General features: G+C 42.4%; 1 protein-coding gene across 13 annotated transcripts in view; it reads left to right on the forward strand.

The window, feature by feature from the left end:
* Window positions 1-20,813, forward strand: part of PDE7A (phosphodiesterase 7A) — a 380,288-nt gene that overhangs the window by 120,191 nt on the left and 239,284 nt on the right. For all 13 annotated transcript variants that reach the window (XR_003793485.1, XR_003793490.1, XR_003793492.1 and 10 more), the window contains one exon: window positions 11,594-11,698. Coding sequence is in view for 2 of the 13 variants with exons in the window: in XM_029222495.1 (XP_029078328.1) it covers window positions 11,594-11,698 (105 nt within the window). In the remaining 11 variants the exon portion in view is untranslated. The remainder of the gene's footprint in view (window positions 1-11,593; window positions 11,699-20,813) is intronic.

Consider the following 20,813-nt stretch of genomic DNA (forward strand, 5'->3'; position numbering starts at 1 on the left):
TACCAAATATTTACTGCTTCATAATATGGATCATCATTTTTCCAGTTTCCAACACTTTCTTGCTGTCTGCTGTTTAGTCCCAAGACCAAAGACACATATTTTATGCTTTTATTTCAGCAGCATCACATTTTCAACGACTAGTTTCTATGTTAGTCGGCTTTTACTGCAATAATGCTGTGTAATAAACAATCCCCAGATCTCCATGACTTATAAAACAAAGGCATCTGGCTCATGGATCTTAGGTTGCCTGCAGTGGTTCTGTTCCGACCTGCAGGCGGTTCAGGTCTGCTTCTCTGCCCCTACTCTAGGGCCTAAGCAGAAGGAAAAGGCTCTTTTTATGGCAAAGGGCAGGAAGGCAAAAGGCTAAGCGAAACCACATAAGCACAGTTTAAGCCTCCGCTCACATTTTAGTGACCAAAGCAAGTCACACCGTCAGACCTACTGTCAGTGGAGGGAGGAGAGGAGAGAGCAAATAGTTACATGACAATAATATACACTCTACCTCACCGGACAAAAGTCTGGCCTCCAGTATTCATCATTCAGGGGGGTCCCTAAAATGGAGGGGGGCTGGAAGGCGAGGGGTAAAAATATGGTTAGGAAAAGATTTTTTTACATCTACTGCCACTCAAAGCTTTAATCCCCGTTTTCCTCCCTCTTAAATAGCTCCTTTCCCTAAAAGACCAGCCAGAGCTGGGCTGCGTCAGTAACTAATTTCTTTTTTTTTTTTTTTTTAACATCTTTATTGGGGTATAATTGCTTTACAATGGTGTGTTAGTTTCTGCTTTATAACAAAGTGAATCAGTTATACATATACATATGTTCCCATATCTCTTCCCTCTTGCATCTCCCTCCCTCCCACCCTCCCTATCCCACCCCTCCAGGCGGTCACAAAGCACGGAGCTGATCTCCCTGTGCTATGCGGCTGCTTCCCACTAGCTATCTACCTTACGTTTGGTAGTGTATATATGTCCATGCCTCTCTCTCGCTTTGTCACAGCTCACCCTTCCCCCTCCCCATATCCTCAAGTCCGTTCTCCAGTAGGTCTGTGTCTTCATTCCTGTCTTTTTAAGGAATTTACAACGTGCTGCCCGGTCTCTAAGCTCTTTCCTGGCCTTGGGCAGAGAGGAGGACTGAGGGCAGAGTGGCTCTACCTTGGTCCTGGCCATGGCATCCAATTCCTCAACACCAAAGCCAAGGATCCTGGCCCCGCAGATGTACCTTTGCACATGTCCCTCCTGGGGTATTGGACAGCAGGCCTAGCCACACTTGTAATCCCTACATTTTTCTCAGCGCCCTCCTCTCTTCATCCCCACTGGCTCCAGTTCTTCTAGGCCATCGTCACCTCTGGCCTGGCTTCCTACAACAGCCTTTGAGCCCAGCTTTACCTCCAGCCTGCCCATCTCCAAACGCTCTCCATTCACAGTGATCCAGAGTAATCTCTCCAGGGTGAAAATTGGATCTTGCGGCTCTCTCAGCTTAAATCCTCCGGTGTTTTTACATTTTATCTCTAATAAATAAAAGATGGCTTTCCATGTGTGCCACGACCCCAACCTGTCCCAAAGTATCCAGCTTTGGTAAAGGATCAAGTTTCTCCCATGCACTCAGACTCCCACACCTGCAGGCCCCTGGATGCCAGGGAAATGGCCCCGGTCACCCTGCTGGATGGACCTCCTGCACAGGAGGAGGCCTGAGAGCCTCAGGGCCCCACAAGCTTCCCCTCACCCCAGCCCAGCTGCCACGCACCACTCCTGACCTCCCCCAAGGGGGAAATGACTACTGACAGGAATGGGATCACACTGCTGGGTACATGGTGTCAGCGCCACAAATTGTGACACTTACGTCTGTGCCCATTTGATTCTGTCTCTGTGGTATTAGGAAGTAAGTAAAGAAAGAGCTGCTGGGAAGTCAGTGGAGAAGGGGAAAAAGTTAACATTTCAGGAAATTTGAAAAAAATTCTCTTCTTTAGGGTTCCAGAAACTAGAAGAAAACAATTCCTATCTGAGGTAGGAGTAGATGACCCCATGAGGCACCTTCTTAAGATTCTCCGGCAGCATTACTGGGAGGTAGAAGACGTCCTTTAGTATTCCTTCCATTTCTGTACATGAGGAAGTGAAGAGATCAAAGCATGGTCACCAAGTTGACAGCACTGTCAGGAATAATCCATAAAAGTCACATTTACTCATTAACAGATCCCTCTTCCCTGGACAGAATTACTGTTCTCTTTGGAGATTATTTTCATCAAGGCTTTTTTTTTGTTTTCAAGTCATAAACACATCAAACGAGGTCAAGCAAAGCAGTGTGGTTATTGTAAGGATTCTAGGTCATCTTATAAAACTCAGGGTCAAGAAAGTGGGTCTTGTAACTCAAATGAGGAACTGGCTACTACAGTAAAAATTGAAGCCAGATATGAGCAGTATGTGTTGGTATTCATGTTTTCCTGTAATTATTAATGCCAGTAGCCCCGGAGACCAAATGCTGGACTTGTCCAATACCAGCTGTATCCAGCTTCTCTTTCTCCCTGAAACTGACCCTCCCACCACTTTCTATGCAGGGAACCAGCATGTACTTGTCCCCTACACAGGGCAGCCGCCAGTGGAACCAGATGAAGGCATATGATCCAGAGCAGTTTACCCAGTGCTGGCCAGAAACCCACGAGGTGGAGCAGTGCAGAGGTCTCGCTCCAGTAGTATCAATGGTAGTTAGCCGAGCCAATTAGTTTAGGTTCCTTTGGATTGTGGGGAATATGGAAAGGTTGGCCAGTGAGTAATAAAGGTGAATGGAACCAATTTACAGAGGGACACAGATAACTTAGCTAAGAGACCATGTTGGCTCAGAGAGTTGGAGAGAGTCATTGGCCTCTAGAAATGTCTTTCCCAGTTGTAGTTTATAGGTGTCAGTGTTAGTTTGCTAGGGCTGCTATAACAAAGTACCACAGGCTAAGTGGCTTAAACAACAGGTATTTATTTTGTCACAATTCTGGAGGCTAGAAGTCTGATATCAAGGTGTTGGCAGGGTTGGTTTCTCCTTGGCTCGTAGATAGCTGTCTTCTCCCTGTGTCTTCACAGTGTTCTCCTTCTGTGCATGTCTGTGTTCTAATCTCCTCTTTTTATAAGGATGCCAGTCAGATTGGGTTAGGGCCCATGTAATGACTTCATTTTAACCTAATTACCTCTTTAAAGACCCTATCTCCAAATACAACCACATTCTGAGGTACTGGGGGTTAGGACTTCAACATATAAGTTTGAGGGGCCCAATTCAGTCCGTAACAATGCCACCTCCCCTTTTTTAAGAGTCTCGTGCAAGTCTATGCAATCAAAAGAACCTAACAAACTGTATTAGGACCCTCTGTTGTAAGCAGCAGAAAACTCAGTTCAAACAACCTTAAGGAAAAAGGGAATTTATTGGCTCAAGTAACTGAGAAGTCAGGAGTGTCATTATCTTTAAGTATGTCTGAATCCAGAACTCAGATAATGTCATTTGATTTGTCGGGGTCCTGGCAGGAATAGATGGCTCCATCCAATTAGGTTTTTTTTTTTTTTTCAGGCAAGGCTTTACTGGGGCCCCTGCTGCAGCAGCAGGGAGCGAGAACAAACAACAGGTTCTCTTGCTTGCTGACTCCCTGAGGGGGCGGCAAGCTTGTTCCTTATATAGGGTGAGGGTAGGGGTGTGTCCAGGGGTCGGGCCAGAGGGTGGCTTAGGTGTTTTGCCCACCCCTTGGTGGTGTTGTGTGCAGGTTTTAAAAAGAGGACTACTTACAAAGATGAGAGCAGGATTTAGGGAAATTACAAGGGGTATTGAAGTACCAGAGCAAGTAACAGTTAATAGTGGGACATCGTTACCATCTCTAGGCCTAGAGGAGTAATAAAGCAAGTATGGATCCTGGAACCTGAAGACAGTGAGCTATGTGAACAGGTCCCCTGGCAGAAGCCATAGGCTTCAGCAGAGAGACAGCTAACCTGAGGGGACCCCACGGAAAGGGACTGGGAAATAAATGACCTAATGTCTCTGATCTCCTGACAGCATTGCCACCTCGAAGCCAAAGGGGAAGAGAGGTAGATCGCGTCCATTTAGTCAGCTGGTAGAGAGCAGGAGAGAGATCTGTGGGCAAGTGGAAAATACCCAACAGCACTTGGTCTCCCTCTTCATCTTCTATGTTGGTGTCTTTCTAGGCAGGGTCTTAGCTCATCACCCTTACAGCTTGCAATCTGTGGGAAGAAAGCTTCTCTTGCGCAAGTTTTTCCAACAGAAGCCCAGAAGTTAGTCTTGTTAGCCTGGCTTATATCACCAAACTCATCTCTATTTCAGTCTATATTTATGCCCATCTCTAAATCAATTACTGTGGCCAAAGGACAACTGAGCAGGTCATGATCACCTGAATACCCTTGGAGCTGGGAGGATGGGATCAATCCCATAGAAACACATAGTGTGGAATGGGGGAGAGTGGTTCCCCCAAGGAAAATTCAGGTGTTGTTAACAGAAGAGGGGGGAATACATAGAGGCTGGACAGGCAAGGACATCGTATGTACACGGCATTACCCGGACTACTGGTAGTGCAGCCCTGGATAAAAATGGAATGACTGATTGCCTTGATTGGATGCAGTATATTTTGAGAACTATTCATTGCACATAGTTGGAGGTCAGTAAACATTTGCAAAAATCTGTTGGATTATAAATGTTTATAACCTATGTACAGAATTATTTTGCAATTGACTAGGAGACATTTCTGAATCCAGAGGACATTTTTTCCACTTCCAATCTCTATAGCAATCCTTATATGAATATTGACCTATGATTATTAACATCTTGTTTGTAAAAATCTATATTTACACCCCAAACACTGCCTCTTTCAGTGTTCTGAATTATTTGTAAACCCTGTTTATTTTCTTTCATTAGACCACAGTCTTGTGAATTTCTGGCTTGTTTGCACACATCACCAAGTATTTTTTTAGACTCATTTAGCAAAAGATCATCATGAAAGAGGCAATAAACTAAAGTAAGATTAGTGAGCAATTTAAATTTAACTGTTAATAAGGCTTCTCTGTTTCTGTCCATTAAAGATAACTGTCAGTGTTGCTAAGAGCTATTTATTAAACTGATAAAAATGAGTATTGTCTTTAAAAAGTCAAGCTGCTGTTATCTGATCTCAAAGGTGAGCTTGTAAAATTAATTCTTCTAGTGTTTGCTTGTCATTCAAGCATGACGTTAATTCTGTCCACACCCACTGGTTTTTTTGTTCAGCTCCAGCAGGTTTTTGGCAGTAGTTCTGTCAATGGCTCTTTGGATAAGAAGCCCTGCCAGCAGCGTTTAAGCAGCATTTTGCAGGGAGTGGGAGCAGGGATTCAGATTGGGCTGACGTTGAAAATCAGAGAATTTCCAAAGTATAAGAATCACTATTTTTAGAGTTTTAATGCCATCGAAAGGTTCAGATAGGAAACCTTTCCATTTATGTCTCCTATATTCTGGAGAGCAGTGATTTTAGTGATTTAGTCCATAAATATTTATGCAGTAGACAAGAGAAGCATGGACCCCACCTTAATGGGACTTAATCTCCTGTAGGGGGTTCCCCAAATACATGGATGATGGGGGTTGCCATGGTGTCTGCAGGTAAATTCATGCAGGGTGGTACACCTGCTGCCCATTCATCCTTGCACAGGACATGCCAGGAGGAACAGGAGAGAAAGCCTGAAGTTATGAAGCAGCCACCTTTCTATCATCTGTGGCAACAAAGGCGAGCAACAATATAAATCTCACACATCCAATTTTGGAATACATGACAAACAGCAAGAGCAGAAGATTTAACTTCTCTCTCATCTCTTACATAGACATTTCATCTCTCTAAATCCCTGCCTCTTTTACTAAGCCTTTCTTATCGTTCCAGCTCAGAGTGATCTTATTGTCCCCTTTCTCTCAAAGCCTGTGGTTCGTAGGCTTGATTATATACTCCCTCATAGTAGTATTGGATTTTTAGATGTCCCCCCCATGCTCCTTGAGGGCAGGGACCAGATTGAATGCTTTTTTACATCCCATATGGCCTGTATTCTGGGGTAGAACAGGAGCTGTATAATCACTGACTAAAATAACAGAAATGCTTTGCTCAGGTTAATGTTAAACTTGGTTTGCATTCTCAGGCCATAAACCACCCAGTAATTAGAGGGTCATTTGTATAGAAGCAGCCTTGAATGTAACAGTAATGAAAAAGATCTTGTCTGGTGGCTGGAAGAAGTAGAGCGACCTAATAAAAATCTAATAAACTGGGTCAAAACTAACCCAGAGAACATCAAAGCTGAAAGAGTTTGTACAAAAATCATTTGGTTCACAGTCCCTCATTGTACAGAAAGGAAACTAGGGCCCTTAGAGGCTGTGGCTTGCTCAAGGTTACATTGAATTAGTGATAGAGGCCAGACCAGTAACTACAGTTCTTCACCAAGTTACTGGGTGAAGAGTCAAGTTGGGAGTCAGCTAGACTCAACTTTGTGTTTTCCAAGCCATCATGATAGTAACTGGCATTTTGCAACTCCATTTTATTGTTCCTGGCACTGTGTCAGGTGCTTCTTATACAGTAACACACTACTTCATTTAATCTTCACAACCCATCTGAAGGACGTACTGTATCAGCCAGGGTTCCTCTTGAGAAACAAAACCAGTAGGAGACAGATATCAAGAAATATGTTTATTAGAGAAATGCAAATCAAAACTACAAAACAAAATGAGCTATCACCTCACACCTGTCAGAATGGCCATCATCAAAAAGTCTACAAATAACAAGTGTTGGTGAGGGTGTGGAGAAAAGGGAACCCTCCTACACTGTTGGTGGGAACGTAAATTAGTGCAACCACTATGGAGAACTGTGTGGAGGTTCCTCAAAAACCTAAAGCTAGAACTACCATATGATCCAGCAATTCCACTCCTGGGTATATATCCAAAGAAAATGAAAACACTAGTTCGAAAAGGTACATGCACCCCAGTGTTCAGAGCAGCATTATTTACAGTAGCCAAGATATGGAAGCAAATCAAATGCCCATCAACAGATGAATGGATAAAGAAGATGTGGCATATATGTGTATATATATATATATATATATATATAAAATATATGGAACTTAGCCATAAAGAAGAATGAATTTCTGCCATTTGCAGCAGTGCGGATTGACCTAGAGAAGATTATGCTTAGTGAAATAAGTCAGACAGAGAAAGACAAATACTCTGTGATATCACTTATATGTGGAATCTAGAAAATAATACAAATGAATGTATACACAAAACAGAAACAGACTCACAGATACAGAGAACAAACTAGTTACCAAAGGGGAGAGGGAAGGGGGGAGGGGCACATTAGGGGTATGGGATTAAGAGATATAAACTACTATGTATAAAATAGATAAGCAACAAGGATATGTTGTATAGCACAGGGAATTATAGCCATTATCTTGTAATAAATTTTAATAGAGTATAATCTGTAAAAATACTGAACCATTATGCTCTACACCTGAAACTATACTTCAATTTAAAAGAGAGAGATTTGTTGCAATTGGTTTACAGGATTTGGGGAGCTGACTAGGAGAATCCGAAATCCATAAGGAAGGGTAGCCTGGGGTTTGGGGCACAGAGTGAAGCTGCTATCCACAGGTAGAATTTCTTCTTCTTCAAGGAAGCCTCAGCCCTACTTTTAAGTCCTTTCAGTACCTTCTTGGGGGTGTGTCTGATTCACCCCCATGTCTCTCTCCTGCTTTGACTTGTATCTGCTAGAAGTTTGGTTCACTTTCTTAGCCAGGCAAAAGAGGACAAATTGGTTGATTCTGGCTCTTGCTCTGTTACATTTAGCCTGCCTCATCTGAATTCAAATCTCTTTTCTAAAAAAGAAATATTTCTGCCTTCATGAAATAATTGTAAGAAATGGCCTTGTATGTGGACACTTTGTGAGCATATTCCCCAAAAGTCACTGTCCTACTGCTTCCTAGAATGTTGAAGGTTGTCTACAAGGGCAATAGAATTGGACTTGTTGGGATTCTTTTGTCTCCCATGACTTGAGTAGGGCAAAAGGGAGTTGATTACCCCTTTTGTGTTCTCAGGATAAGAGCAGTCACAACCCCAGGTCCAATAACCAAGTGGCACCACCTGATATTACAGTTTATCTATCCAAACTTGAAACCAACCATCTTAGAAGACCTTCAATGGCCTTGACATTAACATCACCAAATGAAAACATTTTTCTCCCATGGGAAAGTCACAGCTGCATGCTTTTCTCTTCTACCAACCTGTACTTCGTAGTAGGGGAGCAGATATCTATCCAAGGCCTCACCTGTCTCAACCTGCTGTCCCTGAACACATCTCATGATAGCATCTCTGCACCTCATCCAGGTGCAGCTGGGGAAAAATATACTATAAGTCTCAAATATACTAGGTGTCTCTAACGTGTGGTCCCACACACTCAAGCCTTTTGCCATGTATCTTCTCTCCCCTATCCCATTCCTGCTGTCACTGTTCCAAACCTCTCACTATGTCCCTCTACCCAGCTCCTGCCTCCATACCTTGCTCTCAGCAGATGACCTTGCCAACTGCCTTGCAGAGAACTTGAAGGCTAGCAGACAGAAACTCCCTCAACTTCCTGGCTGATCACCTCCTGCTTTCCCACTAAAACCTTCCTGTATTTGCCACTTTCCTTCCTTCCTCCACTCCCAGAAGAAGGGGTATTCCTTCTTCTCATTCAAGGTGAATCCCTCCGTCTGTTCTCCCCCTCACCCACCCTCCTTCTCTATCATTTCCTTTCTGGACTTTAGACTCTCCTTCATAAGATCCTACCCAAGAGCCTTTAAAGAGGTCCAAGTCTTGCCCGTCAGGAAGGAAGGGAGGGAGGGAGAGGGGAAGAAGAGAGGAGGGGACCGACTCCTCTAGCTGCTCTCTTGCCTCCTGCCCTCAGACAGGCTTCCCAGGACGGTTGTCCTCGTATCTCAAGTTTCTCATCTTTCCCTCTCTATGAACACACTGCAGTTTGCCTTTTGCTTCCACCATTTCACTAAAGATGCTTTTGCTAAGGTTACCAGTGACCTCCCAATGCCAAATCCAATGGATGCTTTCCGTTCCTTATCAAACTTGATGATTATGGGACACACACTTGACACTGTCTCCTTAAGAAATACTTCCTAATTTCCAGGACACCACACACTCCTGGCTCTCTTCCACCTCCTGACAGATTCTCACCAGAACACTTGATTGACTTTCTCCTACAATCTGCTCCCTAAGCTTCTGTCCTGACTCTTATTTTCTTCTCATTCTATACCTCTTCCAGTGATGTCCAGGCCTCACCAGGACCTTTAATGGCTCCTTTCTCCCAGTGTCAGAGATCACTAGAACCTATACAAGTTGCTGCAGCAGTTCCCTGCAGCCTAGGGCATTTCTCTAGACAACACCGTTCATCCACTGCTTAGAACCTTCTTCTCTTGTTTGGTTTCCATCCCACTTCCTGGAACAGGATCCTTGCTCTCTGCTAAGTCTCTTTGCATGCATGACTTATTTAGATGATCAGCTTGGTTTTTGAGTCTACTGTAACAAGAACAAAATTATTAATGCATGAGTCCTTCCAACCTTTCCCCTCTTCCTGGCCTCTAAAAGGATCCTGACTTTGCAAGTTTTATTTCTTCTCCTCCCTCACCCCCAGAGAAGCCTCTCTTGCCTTACAGACTCATCTTTGGGGAAGTGGGAGGGAGATAGGAACAGGAGATGTGCAGACTGGGGTGGAGGCTTTTCAGGACATGTATGAGGGTTGGAGGAGCAGTTTGTGATGAGAGGGACATAAATGGGAAAGAGACAGGGCTTTTAAGAGGTATTGCTATGGTCTGTGTTCATTCAAAATGTTAAAGAAATGAAAGCGAATAACGAATAATTTTGACGGCACTTGTGGGTTTTGGCAGATTATGACGGCAGCTTTGCTCTAAAAATGGACCACAGGGTTTCTCAAGCTTACAACTCCTCCCTCCAAGACTGTGAACTGAAGCACGGATTCCCCCTTGGACACCAGCCCCACAACTCAGACTTCCTCATTTTCCTTGAGGCCACCCTGTGTGGGAGAAAAGACCCAAGTGCTCATCTGGTCTTACATGTGAGGCTCTGGCCTCCAGACCTGAATTTCCAGGTCAGTTCTCTCTTCTGAGCACCCGACCAGTACATTAAACTGCTTACAAGACATTTCATCTAGACATTTCACAGAACCCTCACAGTCACCTTGTCCCTAAGTTGCCTCTTTATCTTCATCATCCCTTCTTCTTAATGTCCCTCCTCTTAGGTCCCTCAGTGAGACATGAACCTCAACTTCGTCACCCACTACAGAAACCTGGGTGTCATCCTTCCTTCGCTAAGCGCTCTCATCCGGATGGTCCCCAGTCCTCTCCTGATACTTAAATGTATCGACATGCTGAGCCACTTGATGCTTCCTAAGCTCTTGAAGTTTCAAAGTTTCTCACATCATGCCATTGAGCATTCCGTTGTGTTTGCATTCAATGTCTTTCTATTCCCTACCTCAGCTCTTCTGTTAAACCTTAGAGGATACTTAAACTTCATCTCTTTTTCGAAGCCTTCCTTGATTGCCCTACATGGACTGAACATTTTCTCCTTTATACTACCTTGAACTTACAGTATTAAGGCAGGTATCACAATGTATCGCAATTATTTTATTTATTCAACTGTCTCTGCTCCTAGACAATGAAATCCTTGAGAGAAAACATTGTATCTTATTACCCAGCATGGTGTCTAGTTTCTAGTAATAGCTCAATAAATAATCACTTAATAATTGTGCAAATGAATTAACAATAAGTTTATGAGGCAGTCAGGAATCCAAATTAAAGATAGAAAAGATAGGCTTCATGGAGTTAAGTAATTTGCCCAAAGTTACGCAGCTACTAAGTGAGGGAACAGAATTTGATCTTGGTCTGTTACTACAGCCCATACCTTTTGTTTACAATAATTACACCACCTCTTAGCTGGTCAAAGCCCTTCTTATACTTTAGAAAATTTTATGTAAATTTTCTTTGCTGATAGTGATAATGTTTATCTCTTTATGGTGACATTTTTAGGGCATTTTCTTTTTCTTTTTTTTAAAATAAATTTATTTATTCATTTATTTATTTTTGGCTGCGTTGGGTCTTTGTTGCTACCCGTGGGCTTTCTCTAGTTGCGACAAGCGGGGGCTACTCTTTGTTGCGGTGCGCGGGCTTCTCATTGCAGTGGCTTCTCTTGCTATGGAGCACAGGCTCTAGGCGCGCGGGCTTCAGTAGCTGTGGCACGTGGGCTCAGTAGTTGTGGCTCGCAGGCTCTAGAGCACAGGCTCAGCAGTTATGGCGCATGGGCTTAGTTGCTCCGTGGCATGTGGGATCTTCCCAGACCTGGGCTCGAACCTGTGTCCCCTGCACTGACAGGAGGATTCTTAACCACTGTGCCACCAGGGAAGTCCTAGGGCATTTTCTTGGAGGTATCCCGGGGATACAAGAATTATTTCAACCATTCTGTTTTCATTGCATATTTTTATGCTCATCTTTGAAGGTTTCCTCAAAAATTCAAGCTTTTAAAGCCATTTTTTCTACATTTATTTCACAAATTCTAGGTGGTGATATTGTTGGAAAGTAGGTTGGAGTTGGAGTCCCCCAGTTCTACCCGTTGTCACTCATGGAACGACAGCCATCTATACCAAGGGCACCCTGAAGCAAAGGTAGGTGGAAGAGTTTATTTTGAAGAAAATTAAAGGATACAGTAGTGCTAGTTGTTTGTGGGGAAGTGTTTTGTGTTCAGTAAATCCTCACTATTACTCAGCCGAGGACCTCCCTATGGATTTCTAAGAAGTCAAGTCGAACAGCCACTGATACCCCGCGAATGTTCTTCTTTGGGATTCATTTCTGTAATTGCTGCCTATGGCAATGTAGCATGTGATGTCTGGACATATTATCTCAGGAAAGAAAAAAGAAACATTTGGAAGTCCACACTATTTTAAAAACCTAACAAACAGTTGTTTCTCCCCAACTGGAGGCTGGAGAGTATGTGAATCAAATTGGGGGTTGTTTTGTTTGCTCATTCACAATACCTCTTTTATTTCATCTGACAAGTATGTAGGGTAATATGAGGTCATTTCTAGTCATTAAAAAAATTGTACCACTTTTCTAAGTAGTTCAGAGCCCCTGAGTTCTTTATAAGTGGAATCCAGGAGAGATGCGGCAGTAACCACGGATCAGAGTCATTACTGAATTTTCAAACACGCATCATCCCTTTCCTCCAAAGCTTCTTACAAAACTTTCATTGCCAAATAGGCATTAATCTTTCCAGTACTCAAGGAGGTGGGTGAAAGTGTACACTTTATCGGCATAAATTTATGGAACTATTTAGGGAGAACAGACAGCAGCTCACTTGCAGATGGAGTATGTAGGGAGGAAACGTAGTGGAGATTCTAGTTAATTTGTTCCACTGTCATTTTCTAAGGACTTTCTAAGCATCAGACACTGTGGTGTGTTAGGGACGCAGAGATTAAACAAACAAACCTGGTCTGTCGTCTCAAAGCACCTCCAGAAGAGTAGGCAGTCGTGGCAGCTACACACTCACTGCTGAGGACCACAATGGCTACAAGCGCTGAAACCCCAGGGGCACACAGAGGAACACCTTGGTGGGATGGGGATGAAGGAAGACTGCCCAGAGCTGGCACCTGGGCTGAGTCTTGAAGACAAATAGGAGCTGGGCCAAGAAGAATATTAAAGGCAGAGGAAGCAGCCCTGCCTGTAATAAATGAAGGAGAGAAGACAAGGCTCTTTCAGGCAATTGTAAACATGTCAGAGTGGATGAAGTAGAAATGTGAAGGCTGGGAGTGCTAATCCTGTGAAGGGTGTGGTAAGGGGTGGGATGCAGATCGGGTAGAACAAAAGTGTGAGCAGGAAAAGAGCAGAGGGGCTTCCATGAAACTGCTTCCGCAGCTCGCTCTCCAGCTAGAGTTGAGCCGAATGTCTCTGGTTCGCAAAGCCTTTTTCTAGACAGACCCACTTCTCAGAAATAGCCCTGAGAGAGTCATTGCCCCAGAGGTCACAGAGCCTGTTCTCTGGAGCTCAGGGACTCTAGGAGGCAGAGAAAGGAGCCCCCTCCCACCCCCCATCCCAGGAAACACTTAACGAGGAGCCTCTGGCTCCCAAATGGGAATGGGCTTCCTAAGAATCCAAACACTGCAGGTCTTTGCTCTATCAAGGTTAGCCATCATCAGCAATTCAAGAAAAATGTTGCCCCAAAAGCTATGGAAGAACAACCCGCCTGCGCTGCTGTGTGATTGTGTACCCACAGGGCAGGGACCAAGTACACAGTCTCTCCCAGCACGTTGCTTCTGATAATGGCTTAGTAAATCCTCACAAACGTATTGACTCTTCTTTTGTTTAATAGTAATTGATTGATGCTCAATAAATACTTGCAAATAATAATTACAGTTGGGCTCTGTGGTAAGGGAAAAACAAAGGAAAAGGAAAAGAGAGAAAAAGTTAATGTACAAAAAGAATGTGGAAGAAGTAATCAATATTAATTCATTGAGTACGTACTAAATCACAAGTCTTCATCGTAGCCCTTTTGTGTATTATGTCATTTAATATTTACAATGACCTCTGATATACATATTATGATTATCTCTATTTAAAAGGTGAGAAGACTGAGACTCAGAGAAGTTGAGTAACTTTCCTAAGGCCAGGGGAGTGGTTTTCTGATTCCAGACCAGGGATCTTATTTGCTAAATCCAGCTTCTGGTGAGAGAGGGAGAGGCCTTGGGGCTTCACTGTAAAGCTGTAGTAACAGTTCAGACGTGAGTAAGGACAGCAGGAGATTCTGCCTTATGTTTCAGTAACTAAAGAATAAAGTTTAAATCTTGCTTGGGAGGCTTAAAAAAAAAATCTAAGAATCCAACCACCGTTCAATGCCCCACACAATTTTCTCTGGACATTCTGCATCACCACTGTCCCTCCACAGCCTCAATTATTCTGATCTTTGTTTATAATCCTTTTATATCCATTTTGATGACAAGTGTATGTATACTTTCTTGGTGCTCTGCCTTAGCAGGGAAGCCAAAGTTTAGGATCTGATATCTAAAATGTATCATGACAAATGCCCACATTTGATGTACATTTTCCCATGGTATCATCTTGGAACTGCCCATTAGACACGAGAAAAAAACTTTTCAATAGAGTTATCCATGATTGAGTAGTAGGTGGCTTTAAAAGCATTAATTCATGGGATTCCCTGGTGGCGCAGTGGTTGAGAGTCAGCCTGCCGATGCAGGGGACACGGGTTCCTGCCCCGGTCCGGGAAGATCCCACATGCCGTGGAGCGGCTGGGCCCTTGAGCCATGGTCACTGAGCCTGCGCGTCCAGAGCCTGTGCTCCACAACGGGAGAGGCCACAACAGTGAGAGGCCCGCATACCACAAAAAAAAAAAAAAAAAAAAGCATTAATTCATAAATGCGCTTTGACTATCACGTTGTCAAAAGGCCTGCTTAGAGGATCCGCTTAAAGATTAAGGGGAGATTGGATCAAGATGGCAGAGTAGAAAGACATGCTCTCACTCCCTCTTGGGAGAGCACTGGAATCACTACTAACTGCTGAAAAACCATCGACAGGAAGACACTGGAACTCACCAAAAAAGATACACCACATCCAAAGACAAAGGAGAAGCCACAATGAGACAGTAAGAGGGGCGCAATCACAATAAAATCAAATCCCATAACTGCTGGGTGGGTGACTTACAGACTGGAGAACACTTATACCACAGATGTCCACCCACTGGAGTGAAGGTTCTGAGCCCCACGTCAGGCTTCCCAACCTGGGTCCGGCAACGGGAGGAGGAATTCCTAGAGAATCAGACTTTGAAGGCTAGCGGGATTTGATTGCAGGACTTCGATAGGATTGGGGGAAACAGAGACTCCACTCTTGAAAGGCACACACAAAGTAGTGTGCCCATCGGGACCCAGGGAAAGGAGCAGTGACCCCATAGGAGACTGAACCAGACCTACCTGCTAGTGTTGGAGGGTCTCCTGCAGAGGCGGGGGGTAGCTGTGCCTCACCGTGAGGACAAAGACACTGGCAGCAGAAGTTCTAGGAAGTACTCCTTGGTGTGAGCCCTCCCAGAGTCTACCATTAGCCCCACCAAAGAGCCCAGGTAGGCTCCAGTGTTGGGTTGCCTCAGGCCAAACAACCAATCGGGAGGGAACCCAGCCCCACCCATCAGCAGACAAGCAGATTAAAGTTTTACTGAGCTCTGCCCACCAGAGCAACAGCCAGCTCTACCCACCACCAGTCCCTCCCATCGGGAAACTTGCTCAAGCCACTTAGATAGCCTCATCCACCAGAGGGCAGACAGGAGAAGCAAGAAGAACTACAGTCCTGCAGCCTGTGGAACAAAAACCACATTCACAGAACAATAGACAAGATGAAAAGGCAGAGGGCTAGGTACCAGATGAAGGAAAAAGATAAAACCCCAGAAAAACAACTAAATGAAGTGGAGATAGGCAACCTTCCAGAAAAAGATTTCAGAATAATGATAGTGAAGATGATCCAGGACCTCAGAAAAAGAATGGAGGCAAAGATCAAGAAGATGCAAGAAATGTTTAACAAAGACCTAGAAAAATTAAAGAACACACAAACAGAGATGAACAATACAATAACTGAAATGAAAACTACACTAGAAAGAATCAATAGCAGAATAACTGAGGCAGAAGAACAGATAAGTGACCTGGAAGACAGAATGGTGGAATTCACTGCTGTGGGACAGAATAAAGAAAAAAGAATGAAAAGAAATGAAGACAGCCTAAGAGACCTCTGGGACAACATTAAACGCAACAGCATTCACATTATAGGGGTCCCAGAAGGAGAAGAGAGAGAGACAGGACCCGAGAAAATATTTGAAGAGATTATAGTCGAAAACTTCCCTAACATGGGAAAGAAAATAGCCACCCAAGTCCAGGAAGTGTAGAGAGTCCCATACAGGCTAAACCCAAGGAGAAACACGCTGAGACACATAGTAATCAATTTGGCAAAAATTAAAGACAAAAATTATTGAAAGCAGCAAGTGATAAACAACAAATAACATACAAGGGAACTCACATAAGGTTAACAGCTGATTTCTCAGCAGAAACTCTACAAGCCAGAAGGGAGTGGCATGACATATATAAAGTGATGAAAAGGAAGAACCTACAACCACGATTACTCTACCCAGCAAGGATCTCATTCAGATTCAAGGGAGAAATCAAAAGCTTTACAGACAAGCAATGCTAAGAGAATTCAGCACCACCAAACCAGCTCTGCAACAAATGCTAAAGGACCTTCTCGAAGTGGGAAACATAAGAGAAAAAAAGGAACCCAAAAACAAACCCAAAACAATTAAGAAAATGGTAATAGGAACATACATATCGATAATTACATTAAACGTGAATGGATTAAATGCTGCAACCAAAAGACACAATCTCACTGAATGGATACAAAAACAAGACCCCTATATATGCTGTCTCCAAGAGACCCACTTCAGACCTAGTAACACATACAGACTGAAAGTGAGGGGATGGAAACAGATATTCCATGCAAAAGGAAATCAAAAGAAAGCTTGAGTAGCAATACTCATATCAGATAAAATAGACTTTAAAATAAAGAATGTTACAAGAGACAAGGAAAGACACTACATAATGATCAAGGGATCAATCCAAGAAGAAGATATAACAACTATAAATATGTATGCACACAACATAGGAACACCTCATTACATAAGGCAAGTGCTAACAGCAGTTTAACACAATAACACAATAACAGTAACACAATAATAGTGGGGGACTTTAACACTTCACTTACACCAATGCACACATCATCCAAACAGAAAATTAATAAGGAAACACAAGCTTTAAATGACACAACAGACCAGATAGATTTAATTGATATCTATAGGACATTCCATCCAAAAACAGCAGATTACACTTTCTCCTCAAGTGCGCATGGAACATTCTCCAGGAGAGATCACATCTTGGGTCACAAATGAAGCCTCAGTAAATTTAAGAAAATTGAAATCATATCAAGCATCTTTTCTGACCACAACACTATGAGATTAGAAATGAATTACAGGGAAAAAAATGTAAAAAACACAAATACATGTAGGCTAAACAATACGTTACTAATAACCAAGAAATCACGGAAGAAATCAAAGAGGAAGTAAAAAAATACCTAGAGACAAATGACAATGAAAACACAACGATCCAAAACCTATGGGATGCAGTAGAAGTAGTTCTAAAAGGGAAGTTTATAGCAATACAAGCCTACCTCAAGAAACAACAAACATCTCAAACAATCTAACGTTACACCTAAAGGAACTAGAGAAAAAAGAACAAAACCCAAAGTTAGCAGAAGGAAAGAAATCATAAAGATCAGAGCAGAAAAAATGAAATAGAAACAAAGAAAACAACAGCAAAGATCAATAAAACTAAAAGCTGGTTCTTTGAGAAGATGAACAAAATTGATAAACCATTAGCCAGACTCATCTAGAAAAAGAGGGAGAGGACTCAAATCAATAAAATTACAAATGAAAGAGGAGAAGTTACAACAGACACCGCAGACATACAGAGCATCCTAAGAGACTACTACAAGCAACTCTATGCCAATAAAATGGACAACCTGGAAGAAATTGGCAAATTCTTAGAAAGGTATAACCTTCCAAGACTGAACCAGGAAGAAATAGAAAATATGAACAGACCAATCACAAGTAATGAAATTGAAACTGTGATTAAAAATCTTCCAACAAACAAAAGTCCGGGACCAGATGGCTTCACAGGTGAATTCTCTCAAACATTTAGAGAGAGCTAACACCCATCCTTCTCAAACTCTTCCAAAAAATTGCAGAGGAAGGAACACTCCCAAACTCATTCTATGAGGCCACCATCACCCTGACACCAAAACCAGACAAAGATACTACAAAAAAAGAATATTACAGACCAATATCACTGATGAATATAGATGCAAAAATCCTCAACAAAATACTAGCAAACAGAATCTAACAACACATTAAAAGGATCATACACCATGATCAAGTTGGATTTATCCCAGGGATGCAAGGATTATTCAGTATACACAAATCAATCAGTGTGATACACCATATTAACAAATCAAAGAATAAAAGCCATATGATCATCTCAATAGATGCAGAAAAAGCTTTTGACAAAATTCAACACACATTTATGATAAAAACTCTCCAGAAAGTGGGCATAGAGGGAACCTACCTCAACATAATAAAGGCCACATATGACAAACCCACAGCAAACATCATTTTCAATGGTGAAAAACTGAAAGCATTTCCTCTAAGATCAGGAACAAGACAAGGATGTCCACTCTCGCCACTATTATTCAACATAGTTTTGGAAGTTCTAGCCACGGCAATCAGAGAAGAAAAAGAAATAAAAGGAATACAAATTGGAAAAGAAGTAAAACTGTCACTGTTTGCAGATGACATGATACTCTACATAGAGAATCCTAAAGATACCACCAGAAAACTACTAGAGCTAATCAATGAATTTGGTAAAGTTACAGGATGCAAAATTATTGCACAGAAATCTCTTGCATTCCTATATCCTAATGACGAAAGATCGGAAAGTGAAATTAAGGAAACAATCCCAATACCATCGCAACAAAAATAATCAAATACATAGGAATAAACCTACCTAAGGAGGTAAAAGACCTGTACTCAGAAAACTTTAAGACACTGATGAAAGAAATGGAAGATGACACAAACAGATGGAGAGACATACCATGTTCTTGGATTGGAGGAATCAATATTGTGAAAATGACTATACTGCCCAAAGCAATCTATAGATTCAATACAATCCCTGTTAAATTACCAGTGGCATTTTTTACAGAACTAAAACAAAAAATCTTAAAATTTGTAAGGAGACACAAAAGACCCTGAATAGCAAAAGCAGTCTTGAGGAAGAAAAATGGAGCTGGAGGAATCAGACTCCCTGACTTCAGACTATACTACAAAGCCTCAGTAATCAAGACAGTATGGTACTGGCACAAATACAGAAATATAGATCAATGGCACAGGATAGAAAGCCCAGAGATAAACCCACGCACCTATGGTCAACTAATCTATGACAAAAGAGGCAAGGATATACAATGGAGAAAAGACAGTCTCATCAATAAGTGGTGCTGGGAAAACTGGACCGCTACATGTAAAAGAATGAAATTAGAACACTCCCTAACACCATACACAAAAATAAACTCAAAATGGATTAGAGACCTAAAGGTAAGACGGGACACTATAAAACTCTTAGAGGAAAACATAGGAAGAACACTTTTTGACATAAATCACAGCAAGATCTTTTTTGATCCACCTCCTAGAGTAATGGAAATAAAAACAAAAATAAACAAATGGGACCTAATGAAACTTAAAATCTTTTGCAAATCAAAGGAAACTACAAACAAGATGAAAAGACAACCCTCAGAGAGGGAAAAAATATTTGCAAACGAATCAACGGACAGAGGAATAATCTCCAAAATATGTAAACAGCTCATGCAGCTCAATATTAAAAAAACAAACAACCCAACCAAAAAATGGGCAGAAGACGTAAATAGACATTTCTCCAAAGGAGACATATAGATGGCCAAGAAGCACATGAAAAGCTGCTTAACATCACTAATTATTAGAGAAATGCAAATCAAAACTACAATGAGGTATCACCTCACACCAGTTAGAATGGGCATCATCAGAAAATCTACAAACTGCAAATGCTGGAGAGGGTGTGGAGAAAAGGGACCCCTCCTGCACTGTTGGTGGGAATGTAAATTGATACAGCCACTATGGAGAACAGTATGGAGGGTCCTTAAAAAACTCAAGATAGAACTACCATATGACCCAGCAATCCCAGTACTGGGCATATACCCAGAGAAAACCATAATTCAAAAAGGCACATGCACCCCAGTGTTCATTGCAGCACTATTTACAATAGCCAGGACATGGAAGGAACCTAAATGCCTATCAACAGACGAATGGATAAAGAAGACGTAATACATATATACAATAGCATATTACTCAGCCATAAAAAGGAATGAAATTGGGTCATTTGTAGAGACGTGGATGAATGTAGAGACTGTCATACAGAGTAAAGTAAGTCAGAAAGAGAAAAATAAATATTGTATATTAATGCATATATGTGGAACCTAGAAAAATGGTACAGATGAACCAGTTTGCACAGCAGAAATAGAGACACAGATGTAGAGAACAAACGTATGGACACCAAGCGGGGAAAGCGGCGGGTGGGAGTGGTGGTGTGATGAATTGGGAGATTGGGAATGACATGTATACACTAATATGTATAAAATAGATAACTAATAAGAACCTGCTGTGTAAAAAAATTAATTAATTAATTATTAATAATAATAATAAAGATTAAACATGAGTGTGCTTGAAGAGGTCTGCTTTTGCTATACGTAACATGGCTCTGTACTTTTATGATTCATTGTGTGGGTCTAGGAGGCAGACGTTCTGTCTTGTTTGTTTATTTTTGGCTGCGTTGGGTCTTCGTTGCTGCAGGCGGGCTTTCTTTAGTTGCAGCGAGTGGGGGCTACTCTGCTGCGGTGTGCGGGCTTCTCATTGCAGTGGCTTCTCTTGTTGTGGAGCATGGGCTCTAGGCGCTCGGGCTTCAGTAGCTGTGGCTCGCGGGCTCTAGATCTCAGGGTCAGTAGTTGTGGTGCACAGGCTTAGTTGCTCCGCGGCATGTGGGATCTTCTGGGACCAGGGCTCGAACCCATGTCTCCTGCATTGGCAGGCGGATTCTTAACTGC

Source organism: Monodon monoceros, unplaced genomic scaffold (assembly GCF_005190385.1).
Source record: "Monodon monoceros isolate NGI ecotype Baffin Bay Population unplaced genomic scaffold, NGI_Narwhal_1 Super_Scaffold_14, whole genome shotgun sequence".
Classification (NCBI taxonomy): domain Eukaryota; kingdom Metazoa; phylum Chordata; class Mammalia; order Artiodactyla; family Monodontidae; genus Monodon; species Monodon monoceros.